Raw genomic sequence first — 22063 nt, 5'->3', positions numbered from 1 at the left:
GCGATCAGCGTGGCGTTTAATTGTATGTGCTCTGGGCTGCAAGCGACGGTGGTCAGCCTCCAGCGTGGCCAGGCCTGTCCCTTGGGCTTGGCACAGCCAGCAGAGGTGACGTTCATAGTAGAGGAGGAGGGGCCGTCCCGGACGCTGGTCCCCTCCTCTGTCGGTCCTGCCTTCCGGCTAACAGCAAACTCTCTGCTTTCTCTGTTGGCCGCACAACAGTCGCAGTCACAGCCGTCGTCACGATGGGGCTCTTCCTTGTCACTTAGCTGAGCAGGTGCCTCGGACACCTGTCGCCGCAGAGCACCCTGGGTCCACACGTGTTCTTCCCACTCTGCCGGTGAAAGCAAAAGCCCAAGGAAGTGAGGGACTTCCCCAGAGGGAATCACAAAACACCGTCGGCCAGGCTGGCCGGGAGTGCAGCTCCTTCGGCTGTAGCGCGCTCTGCCTTCAGCGAGCCGGGCCGGTGCCCACCTCGGGGCCTCCGCAGAGCCAGCTGTTTGCGCGGGCATCGGCCTTGGCGTTGCTGCAGCACTGGAAAGTCTTCTGGGTGCAACGTTTTTCAGAACCCGTGAGTGGTTTTCTCCATCATGCCTGCTGTCCGTGAAATTCTCGAAGGCCTGTCCTGGGCACGGACGGGTGGTCCCCAGCCGATCACCTCCACTTCGCATTTATGCTGCGATGAAAATGTGTGGAAAGTATCTGCCTACTCTTTGTTCACCTCTTATTTATTTATTTATTCTTACATTTTATTTATTTGAAAGGCAGAGAGAGAGAGAGAGAGAGAGAGAGAGAGAGAGATTGAGATCCCGTCTGCTGGTTCCCATCCCAGATGCCTGCAAAGAGCTGGGCTGGGCCAGGCCAAAGTCAGGAGCTGGGAACCCGTCAGGGTCCCCCACGTGGGTGGGAGTGGTCCGTCTATTCGAGCCGTCACCAGCTGCCTCCCAGGGTGCGCATCAGCAGGACGATGGTGGCAGCAGTAGTGGAGCTGGGACTTGAACCCAGGCCCCCGATGTGGGATTTGGGCGCACGTAGCAGCGTCTTACCCACTGCCCCACACGCCCATTCCATCCCCACGCGGCATGTGGACATCCCAGAGTCGAAAGAACGTGCTGGGCAGCTCTGTGGGTAAGGAAGGGGCAAGGCTGGATTTGAGCCCAGGCTGCCCCCGGCCCGGGAACGCCAGCCAGAGGCGGCGCTGCCGTCACGCCAGAGCCCGCCGGCCTCAGGCAGGTTTCTCCTGTGTCCCAGCAACAAGCCACGGGGAGACCACGTAACGTGGGTGTGCAAAGTTGCAATTGTCCGGCACGTGTTTTAGCTTCGTCTCCCAGAGTTCCTCGCTCACTGTGGCTTTGTTCTGAAATCCTTTCCCAGCCTGCTCGGTTCTACGGTGTGTTTAAGCAAAATATTCATTCATTTATTTATTTGAAAGGCAGAGTTTCAGAAAGGCAGAGAGAGAGAGAGAGGTAGAGAGAGGAGAGAGAGAGAGGTCTTCCATCTGCTGGTTCACTCCCCAATTGGCTGCAATGGCCAAAGCTGCTCAGATCCGAAACCAGGAGCCAGGAGCCGGGAGCCCTTCCAGGTCTCCCACATGGGTACAGGGACTCAAGGACTTGGGCCATCTTCTACTGCTTTCCCAGGCTGTAGCAGAGAGCAGGCTCAGAAGTGGAGCAGCTGGGACTCGAACTGGAGCCCATATAGGTTGCTGGCACTGCAGGTGGAGGCTTAACCTACCAGGCCACAGTGCCGGCCCCTGGGGTTTTCATACAACACGCAACACGGGCCTCGTGTGTGGCTTCTTGCACTCAGCAAACTGTTTTCAAGGCACGTGCCAGGACTTCCACTCCTGTGGCTGCACGACGCTCCACCCTGCGGTTCTGCCGCTGTTGGCGCACAGTGGGTGTGTGTCTATGTCGCGTCCACCTGCAGGGTGTTTTGAGTGGGGCTACCGTGAGCATGCATGAGCACACGTGTGTCTGAATCCTTGTCCTGTGCCTTGGATCTGTGCCTGGGAACGGAGTTGCTGGGCCACACGGCACCTGTCCATCTTTCTGCGGGAATGCCAAACTGTTCCTGTGGTGGCTACGGCACCATGGCACCGCACGCTCCTACCAGAACTGCTTTCCTGGTCCACCCCTCCGCATCCTCACCGACTCCTGTTACGGCCGTTACGTCCCAGGGCCAAGTTGTGTGTCGTTGTAGTTCACAGTTCCTTAAGTGACCAGAGCACATCCCTCCATGTCCTTGCATGTCTTCCTTGGGGAAATGTTTATTCAGATCATTTGCTCATTTTTAAGCTGGGTAATCTGTAATTTTCTCGTTCAATTATAAGAGCTTATTTTATGGGGCCGGTGCTGTAAGTAGCAGGTGAAGCCGCCGCCTGCAGTGCCGGCATCCCATACGGGCACTGGTTCGAGTCCCGGCTGCTCCACTTCCGATCCAGCTCTCTGCTGTGGCCTGGGAAAGCAGTGGAAGATGGCCCAAGTCCTTGGGACCCTGCACCCATGTAGGAGACCTGGAAGAAGCTCCTGGCTCCTGGCTTCAGATCAGCACAGCTCTGGCTGTTGTGGCCATTTGGGGCGTGAACCAGTGGATGGAAGACCTCTCTCTCTCTGCCTCTGCCTCTGCCTCTCTGCAACTCTGCCTTTCAAATAAATAAATAAATCTTTTTTTAAAAGAAGAGCTTATTTTATATATTCTGGATATATCTGATATGTGATTTGCAATTTTTTTCCATTCTGTGGGTTGCCTTTTTGCTTTCTTATTGGTATCCTTTGATGAAAGTTTTATTAAAAAGATTTATTTACTTATTGATTTATTTGAAAGAGTTACAGAGAGAGAGAGACATACACAGAGAGAGCTGTGTCACTCCCCAGATGGCTGCAACAGTCCGTGCTGGGGCCAGACCAAAGCCAGGAGCCAGGAGCTTCTTCCAGGTCTCCCTCAAGGGAGCAGGGCCCCAAGCACTTGGACCATCTTCCGCTGCTTTCCCAGGCCATTAGCAGGAAGCTGGGTCAGAAGTGGAACAGCCGGGACACAGACCAGTGCCCGTATGGGATTCCAGTGTTGTAAGTGGCGGCTTCACCTGCTACGCCACAACGCCAGCCCCCCTTGATCAAAGTTTTTAATTTTGAAATCAAATTTGTACATTTTTTCTTTCGCTGCTTGTACTTTTGGTATCATATTTTAGAATTTGTTGCTAAATCCAAAGTCATGAAGATTTAATCCTCTAGCTCCAAAGAGTCTTGTAGCTTTTGCTTTTACATAAAGGTCTGTGGTCCGCTTTGAATCAGTTTTGTCTATGGCGCGAGGTAGGGGTCCATTCTTTATTCTTTTCTAGGCAGATAGCCAGTTGTAGTCTCTCTCTGTGTGTGTGTGTGTGTGTGTGTGTTTTAAAGATTTATTTATTTATTTGAAAAGCAGAGTTATAGAGGTGGAGAGAGAGAGAGAGAGAGAGAGAGAGAGAGAGATCTTCTATCCACTGGTTCACTCCCCAGACGGCCGCAACGGCCAGAGCTGAGCTGATTTGAAACCAGGAGCCAGGAGCTTCTTCCGGGTCTCCCACGTGGGTGCAGGGGTCCAAGGACTTGGGCCATCTTCCACTGCTTTCCCAGGCCACAGCAGAGAGCTGGGTCAGAAGTGGAGCAGCCGGGACTTGAACCGGCATCCACATAGGATGCCGGCACTGCAGGCAGCGGCTTTACCCACTACACCACAGCAGCAGCCTCTGTACTCTCTGTTTTTAACTTAATTTATTTAGTTGTAAGTTTGCACAATTCAGCTTTGGATCATGGCTGTGTTTAACAATTGGCTTGCAAAATTCCTGAAAATTTAACAATCTGCTCTCAAGCCTCCTTGACTCCAGCACGCCCTCCTTCCAGCACGCTCTGTGCTAAGGGCTGAATTTGTTTCTTTCTTCTTCTCCTGGGTGGTCGGTGGCTCTCGCAGCCCCTGGAGATGGGTGCCTGAGGGAGAGCCGGAGCTCGGTTCCTCCAGCCGCAGACCCGTGCAACAGTTCTCTCCCTGACTCTCACTTTGCCTTCACGATGCGTTTGCTCACCTGCCCCTCCTGGCTTAGAGAGAACCGACTCAGTCCCAGCTGAATCTGGGCGTTGGGCGTTGGGCCGGGACCAGAGCCTCGCCTGACACTGCTCTCGTGTCACCAGGTCAAGAGGAGGGGGCTCCGTTCCGTGTGATTCCAGAGAAGCAGTGACCGGGGTGTTAGCATGAGCACGGCCCTCGCAATGTCTGGGGCAGAACCATGCTTGCCTGAGATCCAGCGTCATCTGAGAATCCCGTTATTTGTTTTGGCAAAAACCTCCGCTCCTGTCACCATTCTCCCTATGGTCCCCGTCCTATAGCAGAGCCCCAGGGCCCGGGGGCGGGAAAGGCCGATTCCCTGTCCATTTTACAGACCTGGCAGTTGAGTCCCAGACGGGGGGGAGGCTCGCCCCCGTGCACGGCATCACTGTGGACTCCAAGGAGCTGCAGGAGCTGCAGGCGTCTCCCCGGTCCTGAGTCGGCACATTCCCTGGGTCTCCTGTAGGCGGTGCTGTGTGTGCTGGCACCGGGCCTGCCGCAGTCAGACATGCCCTGGCCCCACCTCTTGCCTTACCACCTGTCAGTGGCATGATGGGTGGAGCCTCGGTGTCCCCTTGGCCTACGTGGGGACGAGGTACTCTCTGGGGACACTGCTGCCAGGCTGCAGCGGGGGCAGGGGGTCGGGGAGGGGAGAGGCAGGCACAGTAAAGTGTTCTCGCCGCCCGCAGGTTGGCCAGCGTCCAGAGGATGTGGCATGGAGGCTCCGGAACCCACCTGCCCTGCCCCACCTGCCAGGGACCAGCCGGCTCCTGCGCCTGGTCCCCCAGGGGCTCCGGGGGGGCAGGCCTCGCCGCGCCTGACCCTGGGCCCCGTCCTCCTGCCGCCAGAGCAGGGCCTGGCTCCCACCGTGTTCCTGAAGGCGCTGCCCATCCCCCTGTACCACACCGTGCCTCCCGGGGGCCTGCAGCCGCGCGCCCCGCTGGTGACCGGCAGCCTGGACGGGGGCGGGCTGCCCTTCCTCCTCAGCCCCCTGCTGCAGCCGGAGGGGCCCAGTGTGGCCCAGGTGGGGAAGCCCACAGCCTCCACGCTGACCGTGAGCCTCGTGGGCGCCCTGCCTGTGCTGTCGCCGGGGCCCACGCTGGGCAGCCCGGGCAAGGTGCGGAATGCCAGCAGGTACCTGTGCCCGCACTGCGGCCGCGACTGCCTGAAGCCCAGCGTTCTGGAGAAGCACATCCGGTCGCACACCGGCGAGAGGCCCTTCCCTTGTGCGGCCTGCGGCATTGCCTTTAAGACCCAGAGCAACCTGTACAAGCACAGGCGGACACAGACCCACCTCAACAACTCCCGGCTGTCCTCCGAGTCCGAGGGGGCGGGGGCCGGCCTCCTGCACGAGGTCGACAAGGCTGGAGAGACCTCCGGGGCAGGGACAGGAGAGGGGGCCTCAGAGAGACTCCCCCTGGGAGCCCGGCTGCCCCTCGGGGCCAAGGACCTCGAAGCGGTTTCCCGTCCAGGGTCCACCCCCGCCGACAGGGAGGTCCCTCCGGACTCCGCCCATGCGGCGTGCCCCGGGCTCTCGCTGGTCAGCACACAGCCCCGGCGGCCACAGCCGGAGCAGAAGCCATGTTCCCTGCAGCGGCAGCAGGCCACGGCCTCGGAGAAGCCCTGGGACGCCAAGGGCTCCGAGGGCCGGCTGAGGAAGTGTGAGAGCACCGACTCGGGCTACCTGTCCCGCTCCGACAGCGCCGAGCAGCCGCCGCCCCTCTCCAGCCCCCTGCACAGCCTGTCTGAGCACAGCACCGAATCCGAGGGAGAGGGAGCCCCGGGCCCGGGGCCTGGGGGGCCCAAGACGGAGCCCGGAGGGCCAGGGGCCAGCCTGGAGCTAGAGAAGAAGCGTCTGGAGGAGCGGATCACGCAGCTCATCTCCCGCAACCAGGCCCTGGTGGACGACCCCCAGCTGGACCACGTGCGGCCCCGCAAGACCGTCCTGTCCAAGCAGGGCAGCATAGACCTGCCCACGCCCTACACCTTCAAGGGCTCCTTCCACTTCGACATCCGGGCGCTGGAGCCCGGCCGCAGGAGAGCCGCCCTCGGCCCGGCCCGCTCCACCCTCACCTCTCTGGACAAGTCAAGGCCCCTCTTCTTCCACTCCGTCCCCACTCAGCTCTCCACCGCTGTGGAATGTGTCCCTGTCACCAGGAGCAACTCCCTGCCTCTCGTGGAGGGTTCAAGGACTTGGCCAGAGCCCGCCGACCCCCAGGACGCCTGCCCCAGCACACTGAGTCCTGGGAGCCCCAGGCCCACCCCGGCACGCCTGGGCTACCGCGCGGGGCTGACGTTGGCGGACATCCCCGGTGGGCACCCCCGGGCTCTGGTCAGACAGGCTGCCGTGGAGGACCTGCCCTGTACCCCCGCTGGCGACACCCCGGGCCCCGAAGAGGACACAGCTGGAAAGAGAGCAGCCCCGGGAGAGGGGACAGCCAGTAAGGGCCGAGCGGCCAGTAGGAGGGGCAGCCAGAGGAGGCTGGAGATGTTTTCCCAGGAGAAGTGGCAGGTGTACGGGCACGAGACCTTCAAGAGACTGTACCAGAAAATGAAGAGCAGCCACCACGGAGGCCAGAGAGGCCGGGAGGGGAGAGGGGCCGGCACGACAGCACCGGACCTTCCTCTGCCCCGGGAAGAGGCTGTAGCGGGCGAGGGCGCAGCCCAGTCCCAAGACGGGAAGAGCCCCGTCCCCGGGCACGTTTCCATGGGTGCCAAGCAGGGGCCCTGGGCGAGTGGGCCGGCCCCAGACGACGCCCTGGGGTCCAAGCCCCCGAAGCAGAGGGAGGAGGCGTCTGGAGCGGGAGGCAGTGAGCAGTGCCGGGCGCCCAGAGCCGGGTCACCCCCTACCCTTGGCAGCACAGCCCCGCCCTGCCTGGGCAGTAGGAGCCCCCTGTTCCCTCCCAACGGGAGGCTGGAACCGGGGCAGCAGCCGCCCCTAGCGCCTGGCCCCCTCCAACAAGGTGACCTGGAGGCCTCCAGACCGGTTTTGCCAGACCTCAAGCTGCAAGGGGGAGCCTGCAGTGGTGGGGGTGTGGAGGAGACAGGTCCCTGGGCCCATGCAGTCCTGAGACGGCCCAGCCGTGGCTCTGGGGAGCTGCAGCTCCCCTCGGAGAGGAAGAAGCCGAAGGTGGAGGGGCCAGGCAGCCTGGGGACCCTGGCGGCAGAGACCCTGGGTGCCCCTGCAGGAGCCACCTCCCCACGGTCCCGGAAGCAGGATGGGGACCTCGGGGAGACTCCAGGGAAGCCACACGGGAGTGCCGGGCGGGTGGGCGAGGCCCTGGAGTCCCCTGGCGCCTCCTCAGCTGCCCCTCCTGCTGCGCCCAGGGACAAGGAGTCCCCCCTGCGAGCTGCAGCCGGGGCCCCCGGGCCTCGCCCCATGGCAGCCCCCCAGCCCCAGGCCGTGGTACACAATGCCTTCCCCCCCAAGTACCTCCTCCGGCTACCTCAGCGAGAGACGCCTGCGCCTCTGCCCGGCGTCCAGGGGCCCCTGCAGGGCCCGGACCCTGCCTGCAGGATTGCAGGGCCCAAGGAGCTGGCGTCCGTCGTTGGCCCTCCCCTGGCTCCCAGCCCAGCCGCAGGCCCAACCCCGGGTGAGGCAGGTGGCGTCTCGGAGGACCCCCGCTGGTGCAGGCCGCGTACTGGGAGGAAGGAGGAGCAGAGGGGAGAGCAGGAGGGAGCCAGGGCACATGCTGGCATCCCTGCGGCCGAGCAGTCTCCCGAGGCAGCGCCAGGCACCTCCGGGGTCACAGCCGCCTGCGCGTCCTCCTGTGCCCAGGCCGTGGAGGGCGAGACCCTCACCACCCACCACCCCTGTCCCTCGGCGAGCACCAAGCCCTCCGGGAGCGACCCAGATCATGGGGCCCCCGCCCCGGGGCTGGGAGGGCCTCCTGGGACCTCCCCAGAGGCGTCTCCTCTCGGGCCCCGGGCAGAGCCCAAACTCCACTGGCCCTTGCAGTCCAGCTGCTTCCCCACAGTCCCAGGCTGGCCCGAGCTGGCCTTGTCTCCTCACTCAGGGACCCCCAGGAGTTCCGGGGCACACAGCCCCTTCCCCTCCCTGAGGGCGGAGCCCCGGCTCACGTGGTGTTGCTTGAGCCGCAGCGTGCCGCTGCCCGTGGAGCAGGAGAAGAGCTCCTCTGTGTACTTGGCTTTGCACTTCCCGGGAGGTGGCCCCCAGGATGAGGGTCCTGACCCCTCATCTGTGGGCGGTGAAGGATGGACCAGGACGCGCCCAGGAGGAGGAGGAAGAGGAGGAAGAGGAGGCGTGCTGGCACTGGCATCCAAGGTAAGCCCGGCTTTGCCCAGGGCCGGTGTGCCCAGGGGGCGTGCTTAGCAGGCAGGACTCGGCCGGCCGCGTGAGCGTGGGAGGTGGTCCCTGGTGTCATCGGCTGTTGGTTACTGCGTCTTCCCAGCCGGTGCTGAGGGACACTGGGGTGACCACACGCAGGGCAGGAAAGTATAGAGGCCAGAAATGCAAAGCAAACAGAAAGACAGCTGTGAAAACCAGTTCCAAAGAAAGAAGTATTGTCCCTGAGATCCTGTTCGTGACTAGAAGTAGCACCAAGCTCTGAGCCTCCTGGCCACAGAGGTCTCCTTTGTGGTCCAGCCCAGGGAAGGTTCCAGAAGGTTGTGGTCAGGACGCTTGCCCGGCCTGGTGGCAGCCCCTCACGGACTCAGGCCGCTGGTCAGTGCTGCAATTTCATGCCTGGGTTTCCGCAGACAGGCACCCGTCTGCAGAGAGAAGCCCTCTGGGTTGTGCCTGTCGCGAGGGCCGTGTGCAGTGCGATGCCAACATGCCTGCTGTTTCCAGCTCCCAGGGGTGATGGCCCAGCACCCGGGGTCTGAGCCAGAGCAGAAGAAGGGACCGCCTCAGCGGAGGACCAGGATGTGGCGCGGAAACAGCAAGCAGAAAAAGCTGAGGATCAACCCCAAGAGGTAGGACGTGCGGCCACTGTGCCAGCGCCTCACCTGCCCCGGCTCCGCCCGCGCGGAGAGCTGGGCACAGGACCCGCAGAAACACCCCCGTTCTTCATGAAAGAGTTCCTGCTTGGTGGGGGCGGGAGTTTAGGTCCAGGGCCTGCCCGTGCTGCCCCATCCGGCCGCGCCCCGCGGTCCTGTGGGTTTTCCGACGGTGCCTTTTTAGGACCAGTAATCCGGCAAATATTTGAAATGACTGGGTTGAAAAACATCCGTTTGATTGAAGTCCTGAAGAGAGAGCGAGCATGTTAATTATTTACAGCTTTTATTGCTTTTTTTTTTAATTATGCAAGTAATGTGTGCCATTTGCAGAAAATTAGAAAACACAGGCGAGCAAAGATGAGGAAACGCGGGGGTCGTTCAGCCTCCGTGCCCGCCGCTGCTGACAGCCGGCAGAGGCCCTGTCGGCAGCACGCGCACGCGCGCACGCACGCACGCACACGGCACGAGCGCATGCACGCACGCACGCACGCACGCACGCACGCGGCACGAGGTGCGGTCCGGCTCTGCGCTGCCCTCGCTCATTTCCCTCGTGGTCCTGCTCAGAGCCCTGCAGCTGTGCGCGCCACACAAGAGTCCCCCAGCCGGCTCTCCCCAGGCCGCCTCCCCTGGTCTTTCGTCTCCTTTCCCCCACGCTCTCCTCTCTCCCGAGGTGGCCGGGGACTGCCCCTCACCTGATTCTCCAATGCACGCGCCACGCCCCGGCTCCCAACACGGCCCCCTCCCTGGAATGCCCGCAGCCTTCTCCCCCTCCCGTCAAGTTTATCCCGAGCCTGGACCCTCTTCAAGGGGCGACAGCGATTGCTAACTGTCCCTTCCTGCCGCCCAGACCCTCAGCAACTGGGAGGGCCTCCCCTCTTCCCAGCCCATGCCCCTCATCGCCCGCCAGGGCGGAGTGTCCCTGCCAACGCCACAGCACCGAGCGCCGGCCGTGTGTCCACGCTGTGCCAATGGCATCGTCACGTGCGTTATCTCGGTAGATCCTTGGGGGCTCCAGGAGGCAGGCGGCATGATTCGCTCCGTTTTTCCTTTTGAGGACGCTGGGAAGGATGCGCATCTGAGGCAGCGAGTCTCACTCTGCAGCCTGTGTGGTCCCAGCACCCTGCCCCAGTGCCCCTCGCCTGTCCTGTGCACACCGGTGCCCTGGAGTTTTCTTGCAAAGCTGCCGTAGATTCTGCAGGTCAGGATGGAGCCTGAACTAACTTACTTACTTTCTTTCTTTCTTTCTTTCTTTCTTTCTTTCTTTCTTTCTTTCTTTCTTTCTTTCTTTCTTTCTTTCTTTCTTTCCTTCCTTCCTTCCTTCCTTCCTTCCTTCTTTCTCTCTCTCTCTCTCTTTCTTTCTCTCTCTCTCTCTTTCTTTCTCTCTCTCTCTTTCTTTCTTTCTCTCTCTCTCTCTCTCTCTCTCTTTCTCTCTTTCTTTCAAGATTTATTTATTTATTTGAGAGGCAGGATTACAGGCAGGGAGAGGGAGAGACAGAGAGAGAAAGAGAGAGAGGTCTTCCATCCAGTGGTTCACTCCCCAAGTGGGGAGCCAGGAGCTTCTTCCGGGTCTCCCACGTGGGTGCAGGGGCCCAGGCACTTGGGTCATATTCTGCTGCCTTCCCAGGTGCATCAGCACCCCTGCACCAGCCCCAACTTCTGCATTTCTAACACACGGACAGGGGCTGGCCCCTGGAGCTGGCCTGGAGACGTGAGGTCACATTCTGTTAGCTAGAAGCTAGTCAGAGGTTCCGCTCACACTCAGAGAGGGGGATTCCAGGAAGGTGTGATGCACGGGGCCACCCTGGGGCACAAGCCCCCAACCCCCTGGCTGGCTGGCTGGCTGGCTGCCTGGCTGGCCGGGTTTTCTCGTCCGGGGCCTCATGGTCGTGGTGAGCAGTTGCCGAGATGCCTGCTTTTGGTCTGGGACGCGTCTGTGGCTGGGGAGGCGTGAAGAGGGGACCATGGCGCTAGACGGTCAGAGAGGAAGTCTCTTCTGAGCCACTGGTTCTATAGCATTCAGCTGTGAAACTTCGATGACGGTGCCTGCTAACAAGCTGGCCCCACCCGCAAGCTCAGCTTCCCAGTCTCCGAGTGGTGGGGTCGACAGTGACATGCGAGCTCCCTGGACAATCCGTGCTCCCCACGCTCTTCCCACCTGCTGTATCTCTGGCGCCGTGGGGCTGGGGCTCATCCTGGGTGCAGTTGGGTCCCTGGTCCCAGGGGGCTTCAGAGCCTCGCGAGGAGCTGCCTGCTTGCTTCCAGAGCACTCTATGTGGTTTTCCACACTGTGCACGTGATCAATGACCAGTTTAGGGCAGACGTCAGCGGCGACATCCAATCCGTCCTGTGTATTTCCTTCAGACAGCCGCTTGGCAGAGCGTGGGCTCTGTCTGTCTGTATTAGGTGTCTATTACCGCGTGTGTTGCTTTATTACCGGTGGTATTACGGGTGGGTGAGAGGTCCAGGATGGGTCTCGCTGGTTACAATGGAGGGGAATTCTCCAGTGTTCCTCTCCGGCGGCTCGGGGGCACTGGCGTCCTTGTCCTCCAGGGCTGGGGGCAGAAGCCCCTTCCTCCGCCCAGGCTTCCCCCTCCCCAGTGTCCCCGCCAGGGAGAGTGTGCCAAATGGCCTCACATTTCAATCTCCTGCTCCTCCTCCCCTCCCATCCCCTCCCCTCTCCCTCCCCCTCTGCCTCCTCCTCCTTTCTCCTCTCTGTGGCCCAACCTCCTGTCTCTGCTCTCCCTTCTGCACGTGGTCGCATTGGGGTCACCTGGGAAGTCCCATGGCCCTTGACCACCTCGAGGTGGGGCCTTCAGTCCCTCTGCCTCACCAGGTGGGGAATCCCTAGGTCTGGACGGCTGTCTCTAAGGGGCGCTGTTCTGCCTGCCTCGCCCTCCCTTGCCCAGGTGTGCAGGTCTGTGGGAAGTTTCCCTCCCGTGTTTTCTCTCTCGTCCACCCCCTAGCCGTCACCTGTCCATCACCTGACCGCCTTCAGGCCAGCAGCCCACCTCCTGATTCAGGTTTTCATTTTCACCCTGGTTGAAGTTCTGCAGAGAACCACACGGTGCAGTAGAGAGGACCCCACAGGTCTGTTTGGAGAGAACGATGCAATTCACTTGTCGGAGTACCTGCATTCTTTTTCTCTTAGTTGAAAAAGCATTAAAAACCCAGGAAAGTTCAGAAAAACATATAACCAACTCCTGGACAATAATGAAGCAAAATTAACAAATGTTAACAGTTTGCCAGATTTGCTTCTGAACCTCAAAAATAAGATTTCTGTATATTATATGTACAAAAGTCATGGCAGCAAAAGCTAAGTTTATTTTGCTGCAAAAGTTTGGAACTGATGCATAAGTTTTCTTTCTTTTAAAAAAGATTTTTTATTTTATTTATTTGAAAGTCAGAGTTACAACAGAGAGAGGAGAGGCAGAGAGAGAGAGAGAGAGAGAGAGAGGTCTTCTGTCCACTGGTTCACTCCCCAATTGGCCACAACAGCCAAAACTGCGCTGACCCGAAGCCAGGAGCCAGGAGCCTGCTCTGGGTCTTCCACTTGGGCCATCTTCCAGTGCTTTCCCAGGCCACAGCAGAGAGCTGGATTGGAAGAGGAGCAGCCAGGACTAGAACTGGTGCCTATATGGGATGCCAGCACTTCAGGCCAGGGCGTTAACCCGCTGTGCCATAGTGCCGGCCCCTGCATAATTTTTCATAAGGTGCATTCTCCATGAACCTTTTGCAGGCTCCTCCTGTGATGCATAGAATATAAAAGTGACATCCAGTTGAAGACAGAAGGATGCAGTCTTAGGTGTTTTTCACAGATCACTTCAATCTGTGTTTTCACACTGGACAGCTAATCAGCGTCTCCATCAATAATTCATAATCTTGTTTTCAGTCTAAAGTTTGTCTAAGTGTCGTAAGCTCAATGTGGTGCTTTTGGCCGTGGGGCCAGGTCGGGCTCACCCAGGTTAGTGGCCATCTGGGGTGCCATCCTGGGAGGCAGGGTGGTCCCGTGCTCAGTAGGTTCTCTACTGTCTGTGGCTATCAGATTTTTAAATGACAAGTGCAGTTGATTGGATCATCCTGTATCCTAGGTTTGAATACCTTCCCGTCTGTTATGATGTTGCAATATTTTCCCAGTCTCCTTTAAAAGCCCTGTGTGCACACTTACCCACAGAAGCGCTGGTCGTCAGTTGCCTCGCCTCTCCGCCTCTCCGTTCTTTTTCTGCCTGCCGGGCCTGGCTTCTGGGGGTTGTTTTCTTCCGCCTAAAGCATAGTCTTCAAAATTTCCTTTAGCGAAGAGAACTCTCAGTCTCCAGCAGTCTGAAAATTATTTATGTTGTTGTGTTGTTGGAGACCGATTTGCCAGGTGCGCCGGGTTGACGGCTACTTTCCCTGGCACATCAAAGCTGCCTCTGCACCACCCTCTGGTCCGCATTTTGCGGCGGAGAAGCCGCTATTAGTCTGCTCGCCTGTTTTTTTCAAAGTCTTTTATCTCTGGATGCTTTCAAGACCTTCTTTTAATCTTTGGTGTTTGGTGGCTTCACTTTGATGGACATGGGTGTGTATTGCTGTTTATTTATTCCATTAGGGATCCACTGGACTTTTGTGATTTCTGCATTGATGTCTTTCTACACCATCCCCAGCGATCACAATTTTTTTTTTTTAATTTAGTTGTTTGAAAGTCAGAGTTCCTCCATCTGCTGGTTCATTTCCCAGAGGGATGGAAGGCAGGAGCCGGGAGCTTCATCTGGATCTCCCGCATGGGTGGTGGGGGCCCCCTCCACTGCCTTTCCCTGGCCGCTGCAAGGGGGTGAGCTGGAAGTGCAGCAGCCTCCACACTAACTGGCGCCCATGAGGGATGATTTTTTTTTCCTTTGTTGATTTTGCCTTTTGTGCTAAACTAAAAACTCTGTGCCTAAGCCCAGTTGCAAAGACACGTTCTCATCTAAAGTTTTGTAATTGAAGTTTCTATATTCTGTTCTGAGATCCAAGTCACTGAATTTTTACGTAGGGTGTGATGTATGGGTCGACGTTCTTGTTTTTGCATGTGGACATCTAATTGTCCCAGCACCATTTGTTGATCTGTTTGTTTTTATGTAAAAAGAAAGTCTTGAGTCCATCACCTGAATTTAAGGCTTGTTATAAAACTCAGGTTGTGGAGACAGTGTGGGATTTATGTTGAAAAAGACAAAGAAATCAATGAAACGGAATAAAAGTGCAAAAGTGACTACACGTTTGTGTCAATTGGTTTTTGATAAAGATCCAAAAGAAATTCGGTGGCGCAGACGCGGCCTTCCCAGCACCCAGAGGCGGAGGCTCACCTCTGCTGCTCCTCCCTGCCCAAGGCTCGCCGTCCCACTGTCTGACGTCCCAGTCCTTGGAAGCCACCGCTTCCTACATTTTGCAGCTTCGTCTCTGGGCTGCTGACTGTTACTGTGGCGCCACTTGGGCCGGAGACGTTGCTGCCCATTGCACGGCCTCTTAACTGACTTCTCTGTTTTCATTGGTTTACTGAGTTTTTAATTCAATTTTAAATGTGTATTAATGCTTTATTTCCCGAAAGTGGCTCCTTCTCGTGGAATTGTGCTCACTTAGGGTAACTGATTCCCTCATTAGTGTTGGGATCCAACTGATATTTTTGGACCTTGGAGATTTGGGTAGCAGACGGATTTCGCCAGTGATACCTGCATTACTTCTGCCAGGGTCACGTGGTGAACACCACCTGGAATAAAATTCTTGGCTTTAGGGTGGTTTTTTTTTTTGGTTGTTTGTTTATTTATTTTTATTTACCTGAAAGGCAGAGTGATAGAGAGAAAAATGTCTCACATGCTGGTTCATTCCCCAAGTGCCTGCAGCAGCTGGGAGCGGGCCAGGCCACAGCCAGGAGCCAGGAGCCAGGAGCCAGGAGCTCCAGCCGAGTCTCCTGTGCGGGTGGCAGGGGCCCAAGTACTTGAGCCACTGTCTGCTGCCTCCCGGGATGCGCATTAGCTGGTAGCTGGAATGGAAGCGGAGGCAGGGCTTGGTCCCAGATGGGTCGCCAGTGCCCCAGCGGCTGCCCCACCTGCTGCACCACAGCGCCGACCCTCGGCTTTGGTTTCAGCCTGGCCACCAGGGTGGTGTGGGTCCAGGGTGCAGGCTGATGAGCAAGGGTTTTCCTTCTATGAAATTGGCAGGGAAGGTTCCCGCACCCCTTCTCCCGGGGAGAGATTTGAGTTGGGAGTTTTGAATGTCCCGTGGGCAGGTGTGTGTGGGGAGTTTATTTTTAGCTGGGCTCCAGACTCGGGGTGGGTCTGCCCAAGGTCTCAGCGGGAGAAGGGTCTTCCCTTGGAAGGAATCTGTCGGCCGGGTTCATGCTGGGCTCGGAGTCCGGCAGACTGTGCCTCACCAGAACACCGGGACGAAAGAGCAAGCTCACCTGGTCTGCAAGAGCCTTGCATTGCCTCGGTGCTGGTGGGCTTGCCTCCAGGCGTCCGGGCCGCTCGGTCCTGACCGCTGGCTGTTTCCTACCTTCTAATCAAAATGCCAACACAATCAAGTGTCAAAGAAGGGTCTGTTTTAATCCACATTTTTAGTTGTTTTCGGCATGAACGTGTGGTGGCCAGTCTTGTGCACTGTCCCTGGGCAGGTAGAATTCTCCTTCGTAACCTTGCTACAATGTTTCATCACTGAGCAGTGGTACCTGGTGAGGGAGGTGAGCAGGGCTGCCTTCTCCTTGGTGTTTGGTCTCCTTGAAGAACTCTTTCCTTGACTCAGCCTCCCAACGTCACACATATGATAGATCCTCTTGCTTTTCTCATGTGAGTTCACGAATATGGAAGAACTTGTTTTCATTCTTTTCATAGACAGCTGTGACTATGGACAGAGACGGCTTTTGGTCTCATGAGCGAGGCAAGGTTTTTATGTTTCTGATATTGTATATAAAATATGCAAAATAAGCCATCTCTCTGTCTCTACATATCTACATATATTCTCTCACATATAACCATCACTCTCTTTACATATATGTTCATATATATAGCCATCTGTCTCTTTTTTTCTAAAGATTTTTTTTTATTTGAAAGTCAGAGTTACACAGAGAGAGGAGAGGCAGAGAGACAGAGAGAGAGAGGTCTTCCATCCGATGGTTCACTCCCCAATTGGCCGCAACGGTCGGAGCTACGCCGATCCGAAGCCAGGAGCCAGGAGCTCCCTCCAGGTCTCCTATGTGGTGCAGGTCTCTCCTTGGGTCATTTTCTACTGCTTTCCCAGGCCATAGCAGAGAGCTGGATGGGAAGTGGAACAGCCGGGTCTCGAACCGGCGCCCATATGGGATGCTGACGCTTCAGGCCAGGGCGTTAACCCACTGCACCACAGCGCTGGCCCCGCCATCTGTCTCTATATATGTATACTCTCATATATTATATATAAATAATACAGTGACCTATATATAGTGTCTCTCAGTGTACACAAACACAAACCATCTCTCTCTATGTATATGTAGTTGGCAGACCCCTGTGTTAATCCATCCCCCCATTTGCCGTATTTCAGCTTCCGTTCATTCTTGGAGCTGGTTTCAGGGGACCCCATTCTGCTCCACTCACCTCTACTTTGCCAGCTCCAAACCCCACCCTGTCGTGACAATGGCTGTTTTCACAACGAAGCGACATGTGCCCACGGAGGGGTTAGAAAGCACAGGGTCCACTTTTGGGACAGAAAGGGAGGAACACGCGAAATTCACACTCGAGTGCCTGATGCCCCTGACATGAAAGAGAGGCGTGGAGACCCAGAGCACGCACGGAGTGTGTGCCTCTGCTGTGCACAAGCAAGCGCCGGACCGTGGAATGGATTTTGTTGGCTAATTGGTAGCTGTGGACGGAGCTGTGTGCGCAGGAAACACCCAGAGACTGGTTCTGGGACGCTTCTGCCAAACAGATCAGTGAACTGTGCAGCCCAGGGGCTGGGGGGGGGCATTGGGGGGTGGGGGTTTCTATGGGTGGAGCAGGCGGTGGGTTCTGTCAGGGAGCAGGGGGTGGGCTCTATGTGGGGGGGAGCTGGTTGTGGGTTCTATGGGTAGCGCATGGGGTTGGCTCTGCTGGGGGAGCAGGGGGGAGGCTCTGTGGGGGGAGCAGGAGGTGGGTTCCATGGGGGGGGTGGGGGGGTTCTGTCAGGGAGCAGGGGGTGGGTTCCATGGGGGGGAGCAGGGGGTGGGCTCTATGTTGGGGGGAGCAGGAGGTGGGCTCTATGTTGGGGGGAGCAGGGGGTGGGCTCTATGTTGGGGGGAGCAGGAGGTGGGTTCCATTGGGGGGAGCAGGGGGTGGGTTCCATTGGGGGGAGCAGGGGGGGTTCTGTCAGGGAGCAGGGGGTGGGTTCCATTGGGGGGAGCAGGGGGTGGGCCCTGTGGGGGAAACAGCGGGTGGGCTCTGTGGAGAGAGTTCCCTGCAGACCTAAGGACCCCTTCGCCGTGGGAGGGGCGCAGGTCGGGAGCAAGCTGGGAGGGGTGGGTTCTCTCGGTGGAAGGGGCTTCCTTGCAGGGTGAGGGTCTCTGCTGGAGTGGCGGCTCTGCCCCCTGCACTCCTGACACTGTTTGCCCACCCATGAGGTGCAGGCCCAGTGCCGACAGCCCGGTCTCTGGCTGAGGCGGCCCCCCAGCTCCCACGGCTGCTGCTGCACACGGCTCAGAGCCTGGGCCACACTGGCCACAGCCTGGGGGCTTTGCCACAGTCGCAGGTCTGCTCAGTGGGACTCAGGGACTGCACTTCCCTCTGCTGTGACTCTGAGCGGCCCAGACAGGGAAGTGAGAGAAAGGACCCGGCTGCCCGGCCCTGCCTGCTCCCAGAAGTGCACGCAGGGAGCGTGGGTTGCAGTGGGCTGGGTGGTCGATGGACTTCAGCCAGATCAAGACACGGCCAGGACGAGCCCCCAGAGGTCAAAGCTGACACCCTTGAGCTCGGCCTCGGCCCGGCGGGCACGCACGGGCCCTGCGGCAGCGGGAGGAGAAAGCTTCCAGCAATGCATTAGGCAGCTGCTCAGAGGCAGAGGGCGCGCGGGGCCTGGGAGCCGCCTTTACAAACCGATCTGCAGGGGCAGCTTACGAAACACGTGCAGATCGCGCTCAAAGGGAGGGATCGGGCGCAAATGCAGACATCTGGATTGACCTGAAGGCACAGCCTTGAGCAAAGCGGACGTGAGGGAAGCCCCAGCTCCCCGGGACGACGTCACGCACACGAGTGACACCACGCCTGTGGGTGGGCGCTTACGGGGGCTGCTCGGTGCTGCTGGGAAAGCGGGGAAGGGGACGCTCACAGGGGGCCCGGAGCAGCAGAGTGGAGGTGGCGCCTGAGGGAGGCCTTCCAGCAGGAGACAAGGGGGTGGTGGCAGCAGGCAAGGGAAGGGGGGGATCCTGCACATCCTGCCCGCAGCTCTGAGTGCGAATGCACCCAGAGGCGGCCTTGCTCTCGGGCCAAGGGGCTGGGCCCCTATGGCCCACCAGAGTGTCCCCCTGAGGAGGGACCCAGGGGAGCTGAGGAGGTCACTGCACCTGCCGTGCCTCCGGGGCCTGGCACGACTGTCTCCCCAGGCCAGCGCCCGGGTTCCGGGGCAGGGCTGCTCCTGCAGGGGCTGCCCACAAAAGGTTCTGGGGGAACCTGGGAGAGAGGGAAGAGGGCTGCTCATGGCTGGACTGGGCAAGATCTCACTTCGAAGACAAGGCCAAGGTCCACATGGCCACCCGCCATGGGCAGAGGGTCCAGATTCCGTGTCACAGGGTCTGAGTCTCTCCCGGCTGTTTTGATTGAGTGGAGTCCGCTCGTCCGTCTTGCAGAAATGAAACCCCCAGGCAGTTCAAAGTGTGCTATGCTAACACCTGCCAGCGCGTGCCCGTCACCCACTGACTGGGGAGGGGGCGGCCCGTGGCCCATGGGGAAGAGGTCTCGCAACAAGCCCACCCGACTTCCTCTCTTCGCATCTGCATTTTGGGGTCCCTCTCCCCCGGGGTCCTGCAGGAGCCCCGACTGCTTCAGGGGTCTGTGGTTAGCACCACACAGCCTATCGGCCCGTATCCCATTCCCATACCCCATATTCTGGAGGAGCAGAACAAGTCCCGCCCCCTGCGTGGTGCAGTGCCAGCCCCGCCTAGGGGAGGCGGCAGTGATGGGACGAGGGGAACTTCTCCCTGAAAGTCACTTGCTCATTGCTGCTGCCAGGACAAGCCAGGCCCAGCAAGGATACTGCGCCCTGCGGATCCGATTTAAGATTCCGCAGCCGACACTGGTGATCGGGGCTCTGCCACTGGGTCTTGGCAGTGGCTCAGACGAGGGAGGAGGGAAAATGGCCAAGTGGCCTCACCGTCGCCCCGGCCATGGTGGGGAGCCCCAGGAGAGGCGAGTTCTTGGTAACCGAGGTTCCCAGAGGGATGGGGCCCCCTGAGGCTTGGGCAGGGAGCTGCAAGGGGTGCAGAGACCTATTCCAAGCCCGCAGCTCTTCACCACAGTTCTTTCACCTGCCAGATGGGGGTGCTAGACTAGGGTTTCATCTTCCTATCAGTGAGAAATAGTGAACTGTGTCCTAACACGTGTCTGCGTTTGTTGGCAAAGTGCTTGGAGGTCCACCCTGCGAATGAAGGGTGCGTGCTACAGACAGCGCGCGGCAACAGGGCCAAGAAAGTCCGGGTGAAGATGACTCCCGGCAGAGGTGCTGCTGTTTTCTGTGCTGGCCACGCCCCCTCCACAGGTGGACACTTTGCTTCAAGGACAGCTGGATCAGGTGGTGCAGAAGGGCCCGCACGGTCCAGCATGGTGGTCACTAGCCGCTCAGGGCTACTTGAATTCGATACCGTGAAATAAACACTGTGTTTCAGTTGCTTACTGGCTTCCTGGGCTCAGGGGCTCCCGTCTCAGTCCGTGGGGATTTATGGGATAGCTCTGTCCCTGCAGAACGTACTGTCGGACCACCCGTTCAGCAAGTAGTCGAGATCACATAATTCAACATCTACCGGCAGCCTTAGCCAGGTCCTTGCCGCGCACCCAGTGGCGTGGGAAGTGTCGGAAGCAGGATCTCATTCCATCCCCAGGACAACCTCACCGCTGAGCTGTTGCTCTGCTTCCTGTGTGGGGGTCGGGGGGCTTTGAGGCCCAGGAGTTGCCCCCACTGCTCAGCCAGTTGGGGGCGGAGCCCAGCTTCCCCCGGGCCCCCCCGCAGGGCCTCCTCCAAGGCTGGTCACTGCATAGCTGTGCTTCTCTGCCCCACAGGTACAGAGGGGAGTTCCTGCACAGCCAAGTCCCGCCGAGAGCCAGGAGACTGCGCGGGCCGCCCTGGGTGCTGGCCAGGAGCTGCCGCCCTCCCCCACTTGGGGGGACCCTCAGGCAGGCTTCTCCAGATACGGCAGGTAAGGCTGTCCTCGGGGACAAGTCCAGACTGGGCAGGCAAAGGCCCACGGCCCCGGCATAGCTGCTGGATGAGAGGAGCCAGCCCACAGTCTGGCCGGGTCAGGTGCGCGCGGGAGGGCAGCAGCGATGTGGCGTCTGTGACACAGAGTGATGCTACACCGGCGGGGAGCGCGTGGGTGAGAGGATGGAGAGCTCCATGTCCACGAGCAGCCAGCGTCCTCGGGCACTGGCCCCGGGGGGCCGGGCCCTGTGGGAGGCGAGCGCCCCTCCGGGACTGGCAGTGGGGCCGTGGAGCCCGGGCTCCGGGTGGCTGCACCTTCCGCACTCCCAAGAAGGAAGCTCACCGGGCCTTTGGCGCAGTGCGGTTGGGAGGCTGTGGCGGCTCTGGGATTCTTGGGAATCCATGCACACGGGAAGTCTGGGTAGCTCTGTGGTTGCCACAGCCTCTGCAGCTGACCTGGGCGGGGCGAGAGGCGAACTCTTCTCTACTCAGAGGCAAAGAGGATCAACTCTCAGAGGCTGCTCACAGGGAAAGGGTGATTGTAGGCAGCAGTCACCGGGCAACCAGGGCCAGCTGCCCGACTCTGCTGGACCTCCACGCCCCCTCGCCATCTCCCCCGCCCCAGGAGCAACGAGTCTGGCCTCGCCTGGCTCGCTCGTGTTGGAGGGGAGAAGCAGCACTGTTTGCGGGAGATGGGAGACTGACTCCCCGTCCTGACCTGGGCTCCGTCTTGGGTCTGCGGTTTTGGGTCCAGGGGCCGGTTTGCTGGGGCCCCTCCTTTGCTCTGTGCGAAACTCCAGGGCCCCGTGGACAGATGACAGCTGTCCAGCTGCACAGCCCTCTAGGGTGGACTAGGGCAGCGGCCTGTCTTCCAGGACCCAGGCAGAGCGTAATTCAGGGTGGCATTCGCTCCTACAGCTGCATGGTGGTTGCAGATGGCAAAGGCGGTTTCTGGGAAGGAGTGTTAAGGGTCACGGCCCTGCACGGGTGCAGTAGGGTGGGAGAAAGATGGGACAGAGCTCTGCTCTTCCTGTGTTTCCTGTGACCCCCACCGTCAACTCCGTGCCGCTCCTCACGCGGCGAAACTGTCCACTGGGCTGTGCTGGTGACGGGTCCCCCTGGACGTCTCAGAGCGCAGGGCACAGCAGAGAGCCCTCCCCATACTCTCGGCTTTGTCATGGGGCCTGCCTGAGGTGGTGGCAGATGGCATGGATGTCACCTCGGGGCTCCGGAGACGCTGCACGTGCCGTTCTCTCTCCTCGAGAGCTTTTCCGGTGCGCAACCCACAGCCAGGAGGACAGGTCTGGCTGAAATCCCTGGGGCGCAGGGCATAGCTCAGGGCGTCTGGAAGGCTAAGAACTGAGGGGTGATTTCTGGAGCCTGGGAGCCCCACGTGAGGGTGAACCCCTGAGGGCACCAGGGTCCTTCCCGGCTGGCTCCTCACTCCTGGGTTCGTGGACCCTGTCCTCACCTTCGTCCTCATCAAGTCAGCTGCTTGGATTTTCCTTTAGGTGGGGTGGATGTAGCTCACTGGATCTCCTGCTGCGAGCTGGGGGCTCTGCTCTCCAGGGCCTGGAGGGTTCCATGGGAGTGGTCACATGGCTGCCATTGGTCCCACAAGGCGGGGCTTCCCCACCAGCTTTCTTCCCAGGACAGCTGGACCAAG

General features: G+C 59.2%; 1 protein-coding gene across 2 annotated transcripts in view; it reads left to right on the top strand.

The window, feature by feature from the left end:
- The window catches only part of ZNF831 (zinc finger protein 831), a 93119-nt gene that overhangs the window by 28496 nt on the left and 42560 nt on the right, over positions 1-22063 (top strand). For both annotated transcript variants that reach the window (XM_008248825.3, XM_051835056.2), the window contains exons 2-4: positions 4767-8362; positions 8888-9012; positions 20259-20395. In XM_008248825.3, the coding sequence (XP_008247047.1) occupies positions 4793-8362; positions 8888-9012; positions 20259-20395 (3832 nt within the window). In that variant the 5' untranslated portion in view covers positions 4767-4792. The remainder of the gene's footprint in view (positions 1-4766; positions 8363-8887; positions 9013-20258; positions 20396-22063) is intronic.

The sequence above is a fragment of the Oryctolagus cuniculus genome, chromosome 11 (assembly GCF_964237555.1).
Source record: "Oryctolagus cuniculus chromosome 11, mOryCun1.1, whole genome shotgun sequence".
Lineage (NCBI taxonomy): Eukaryota > Metazoa > Chordata > Mammalia > Lagomorpha > Leporidae > Oryctolagus > Oryctolagus cuniculus.
This window is presented reverse-complemented; position numbering and strand designations above follow the sequence as displayed.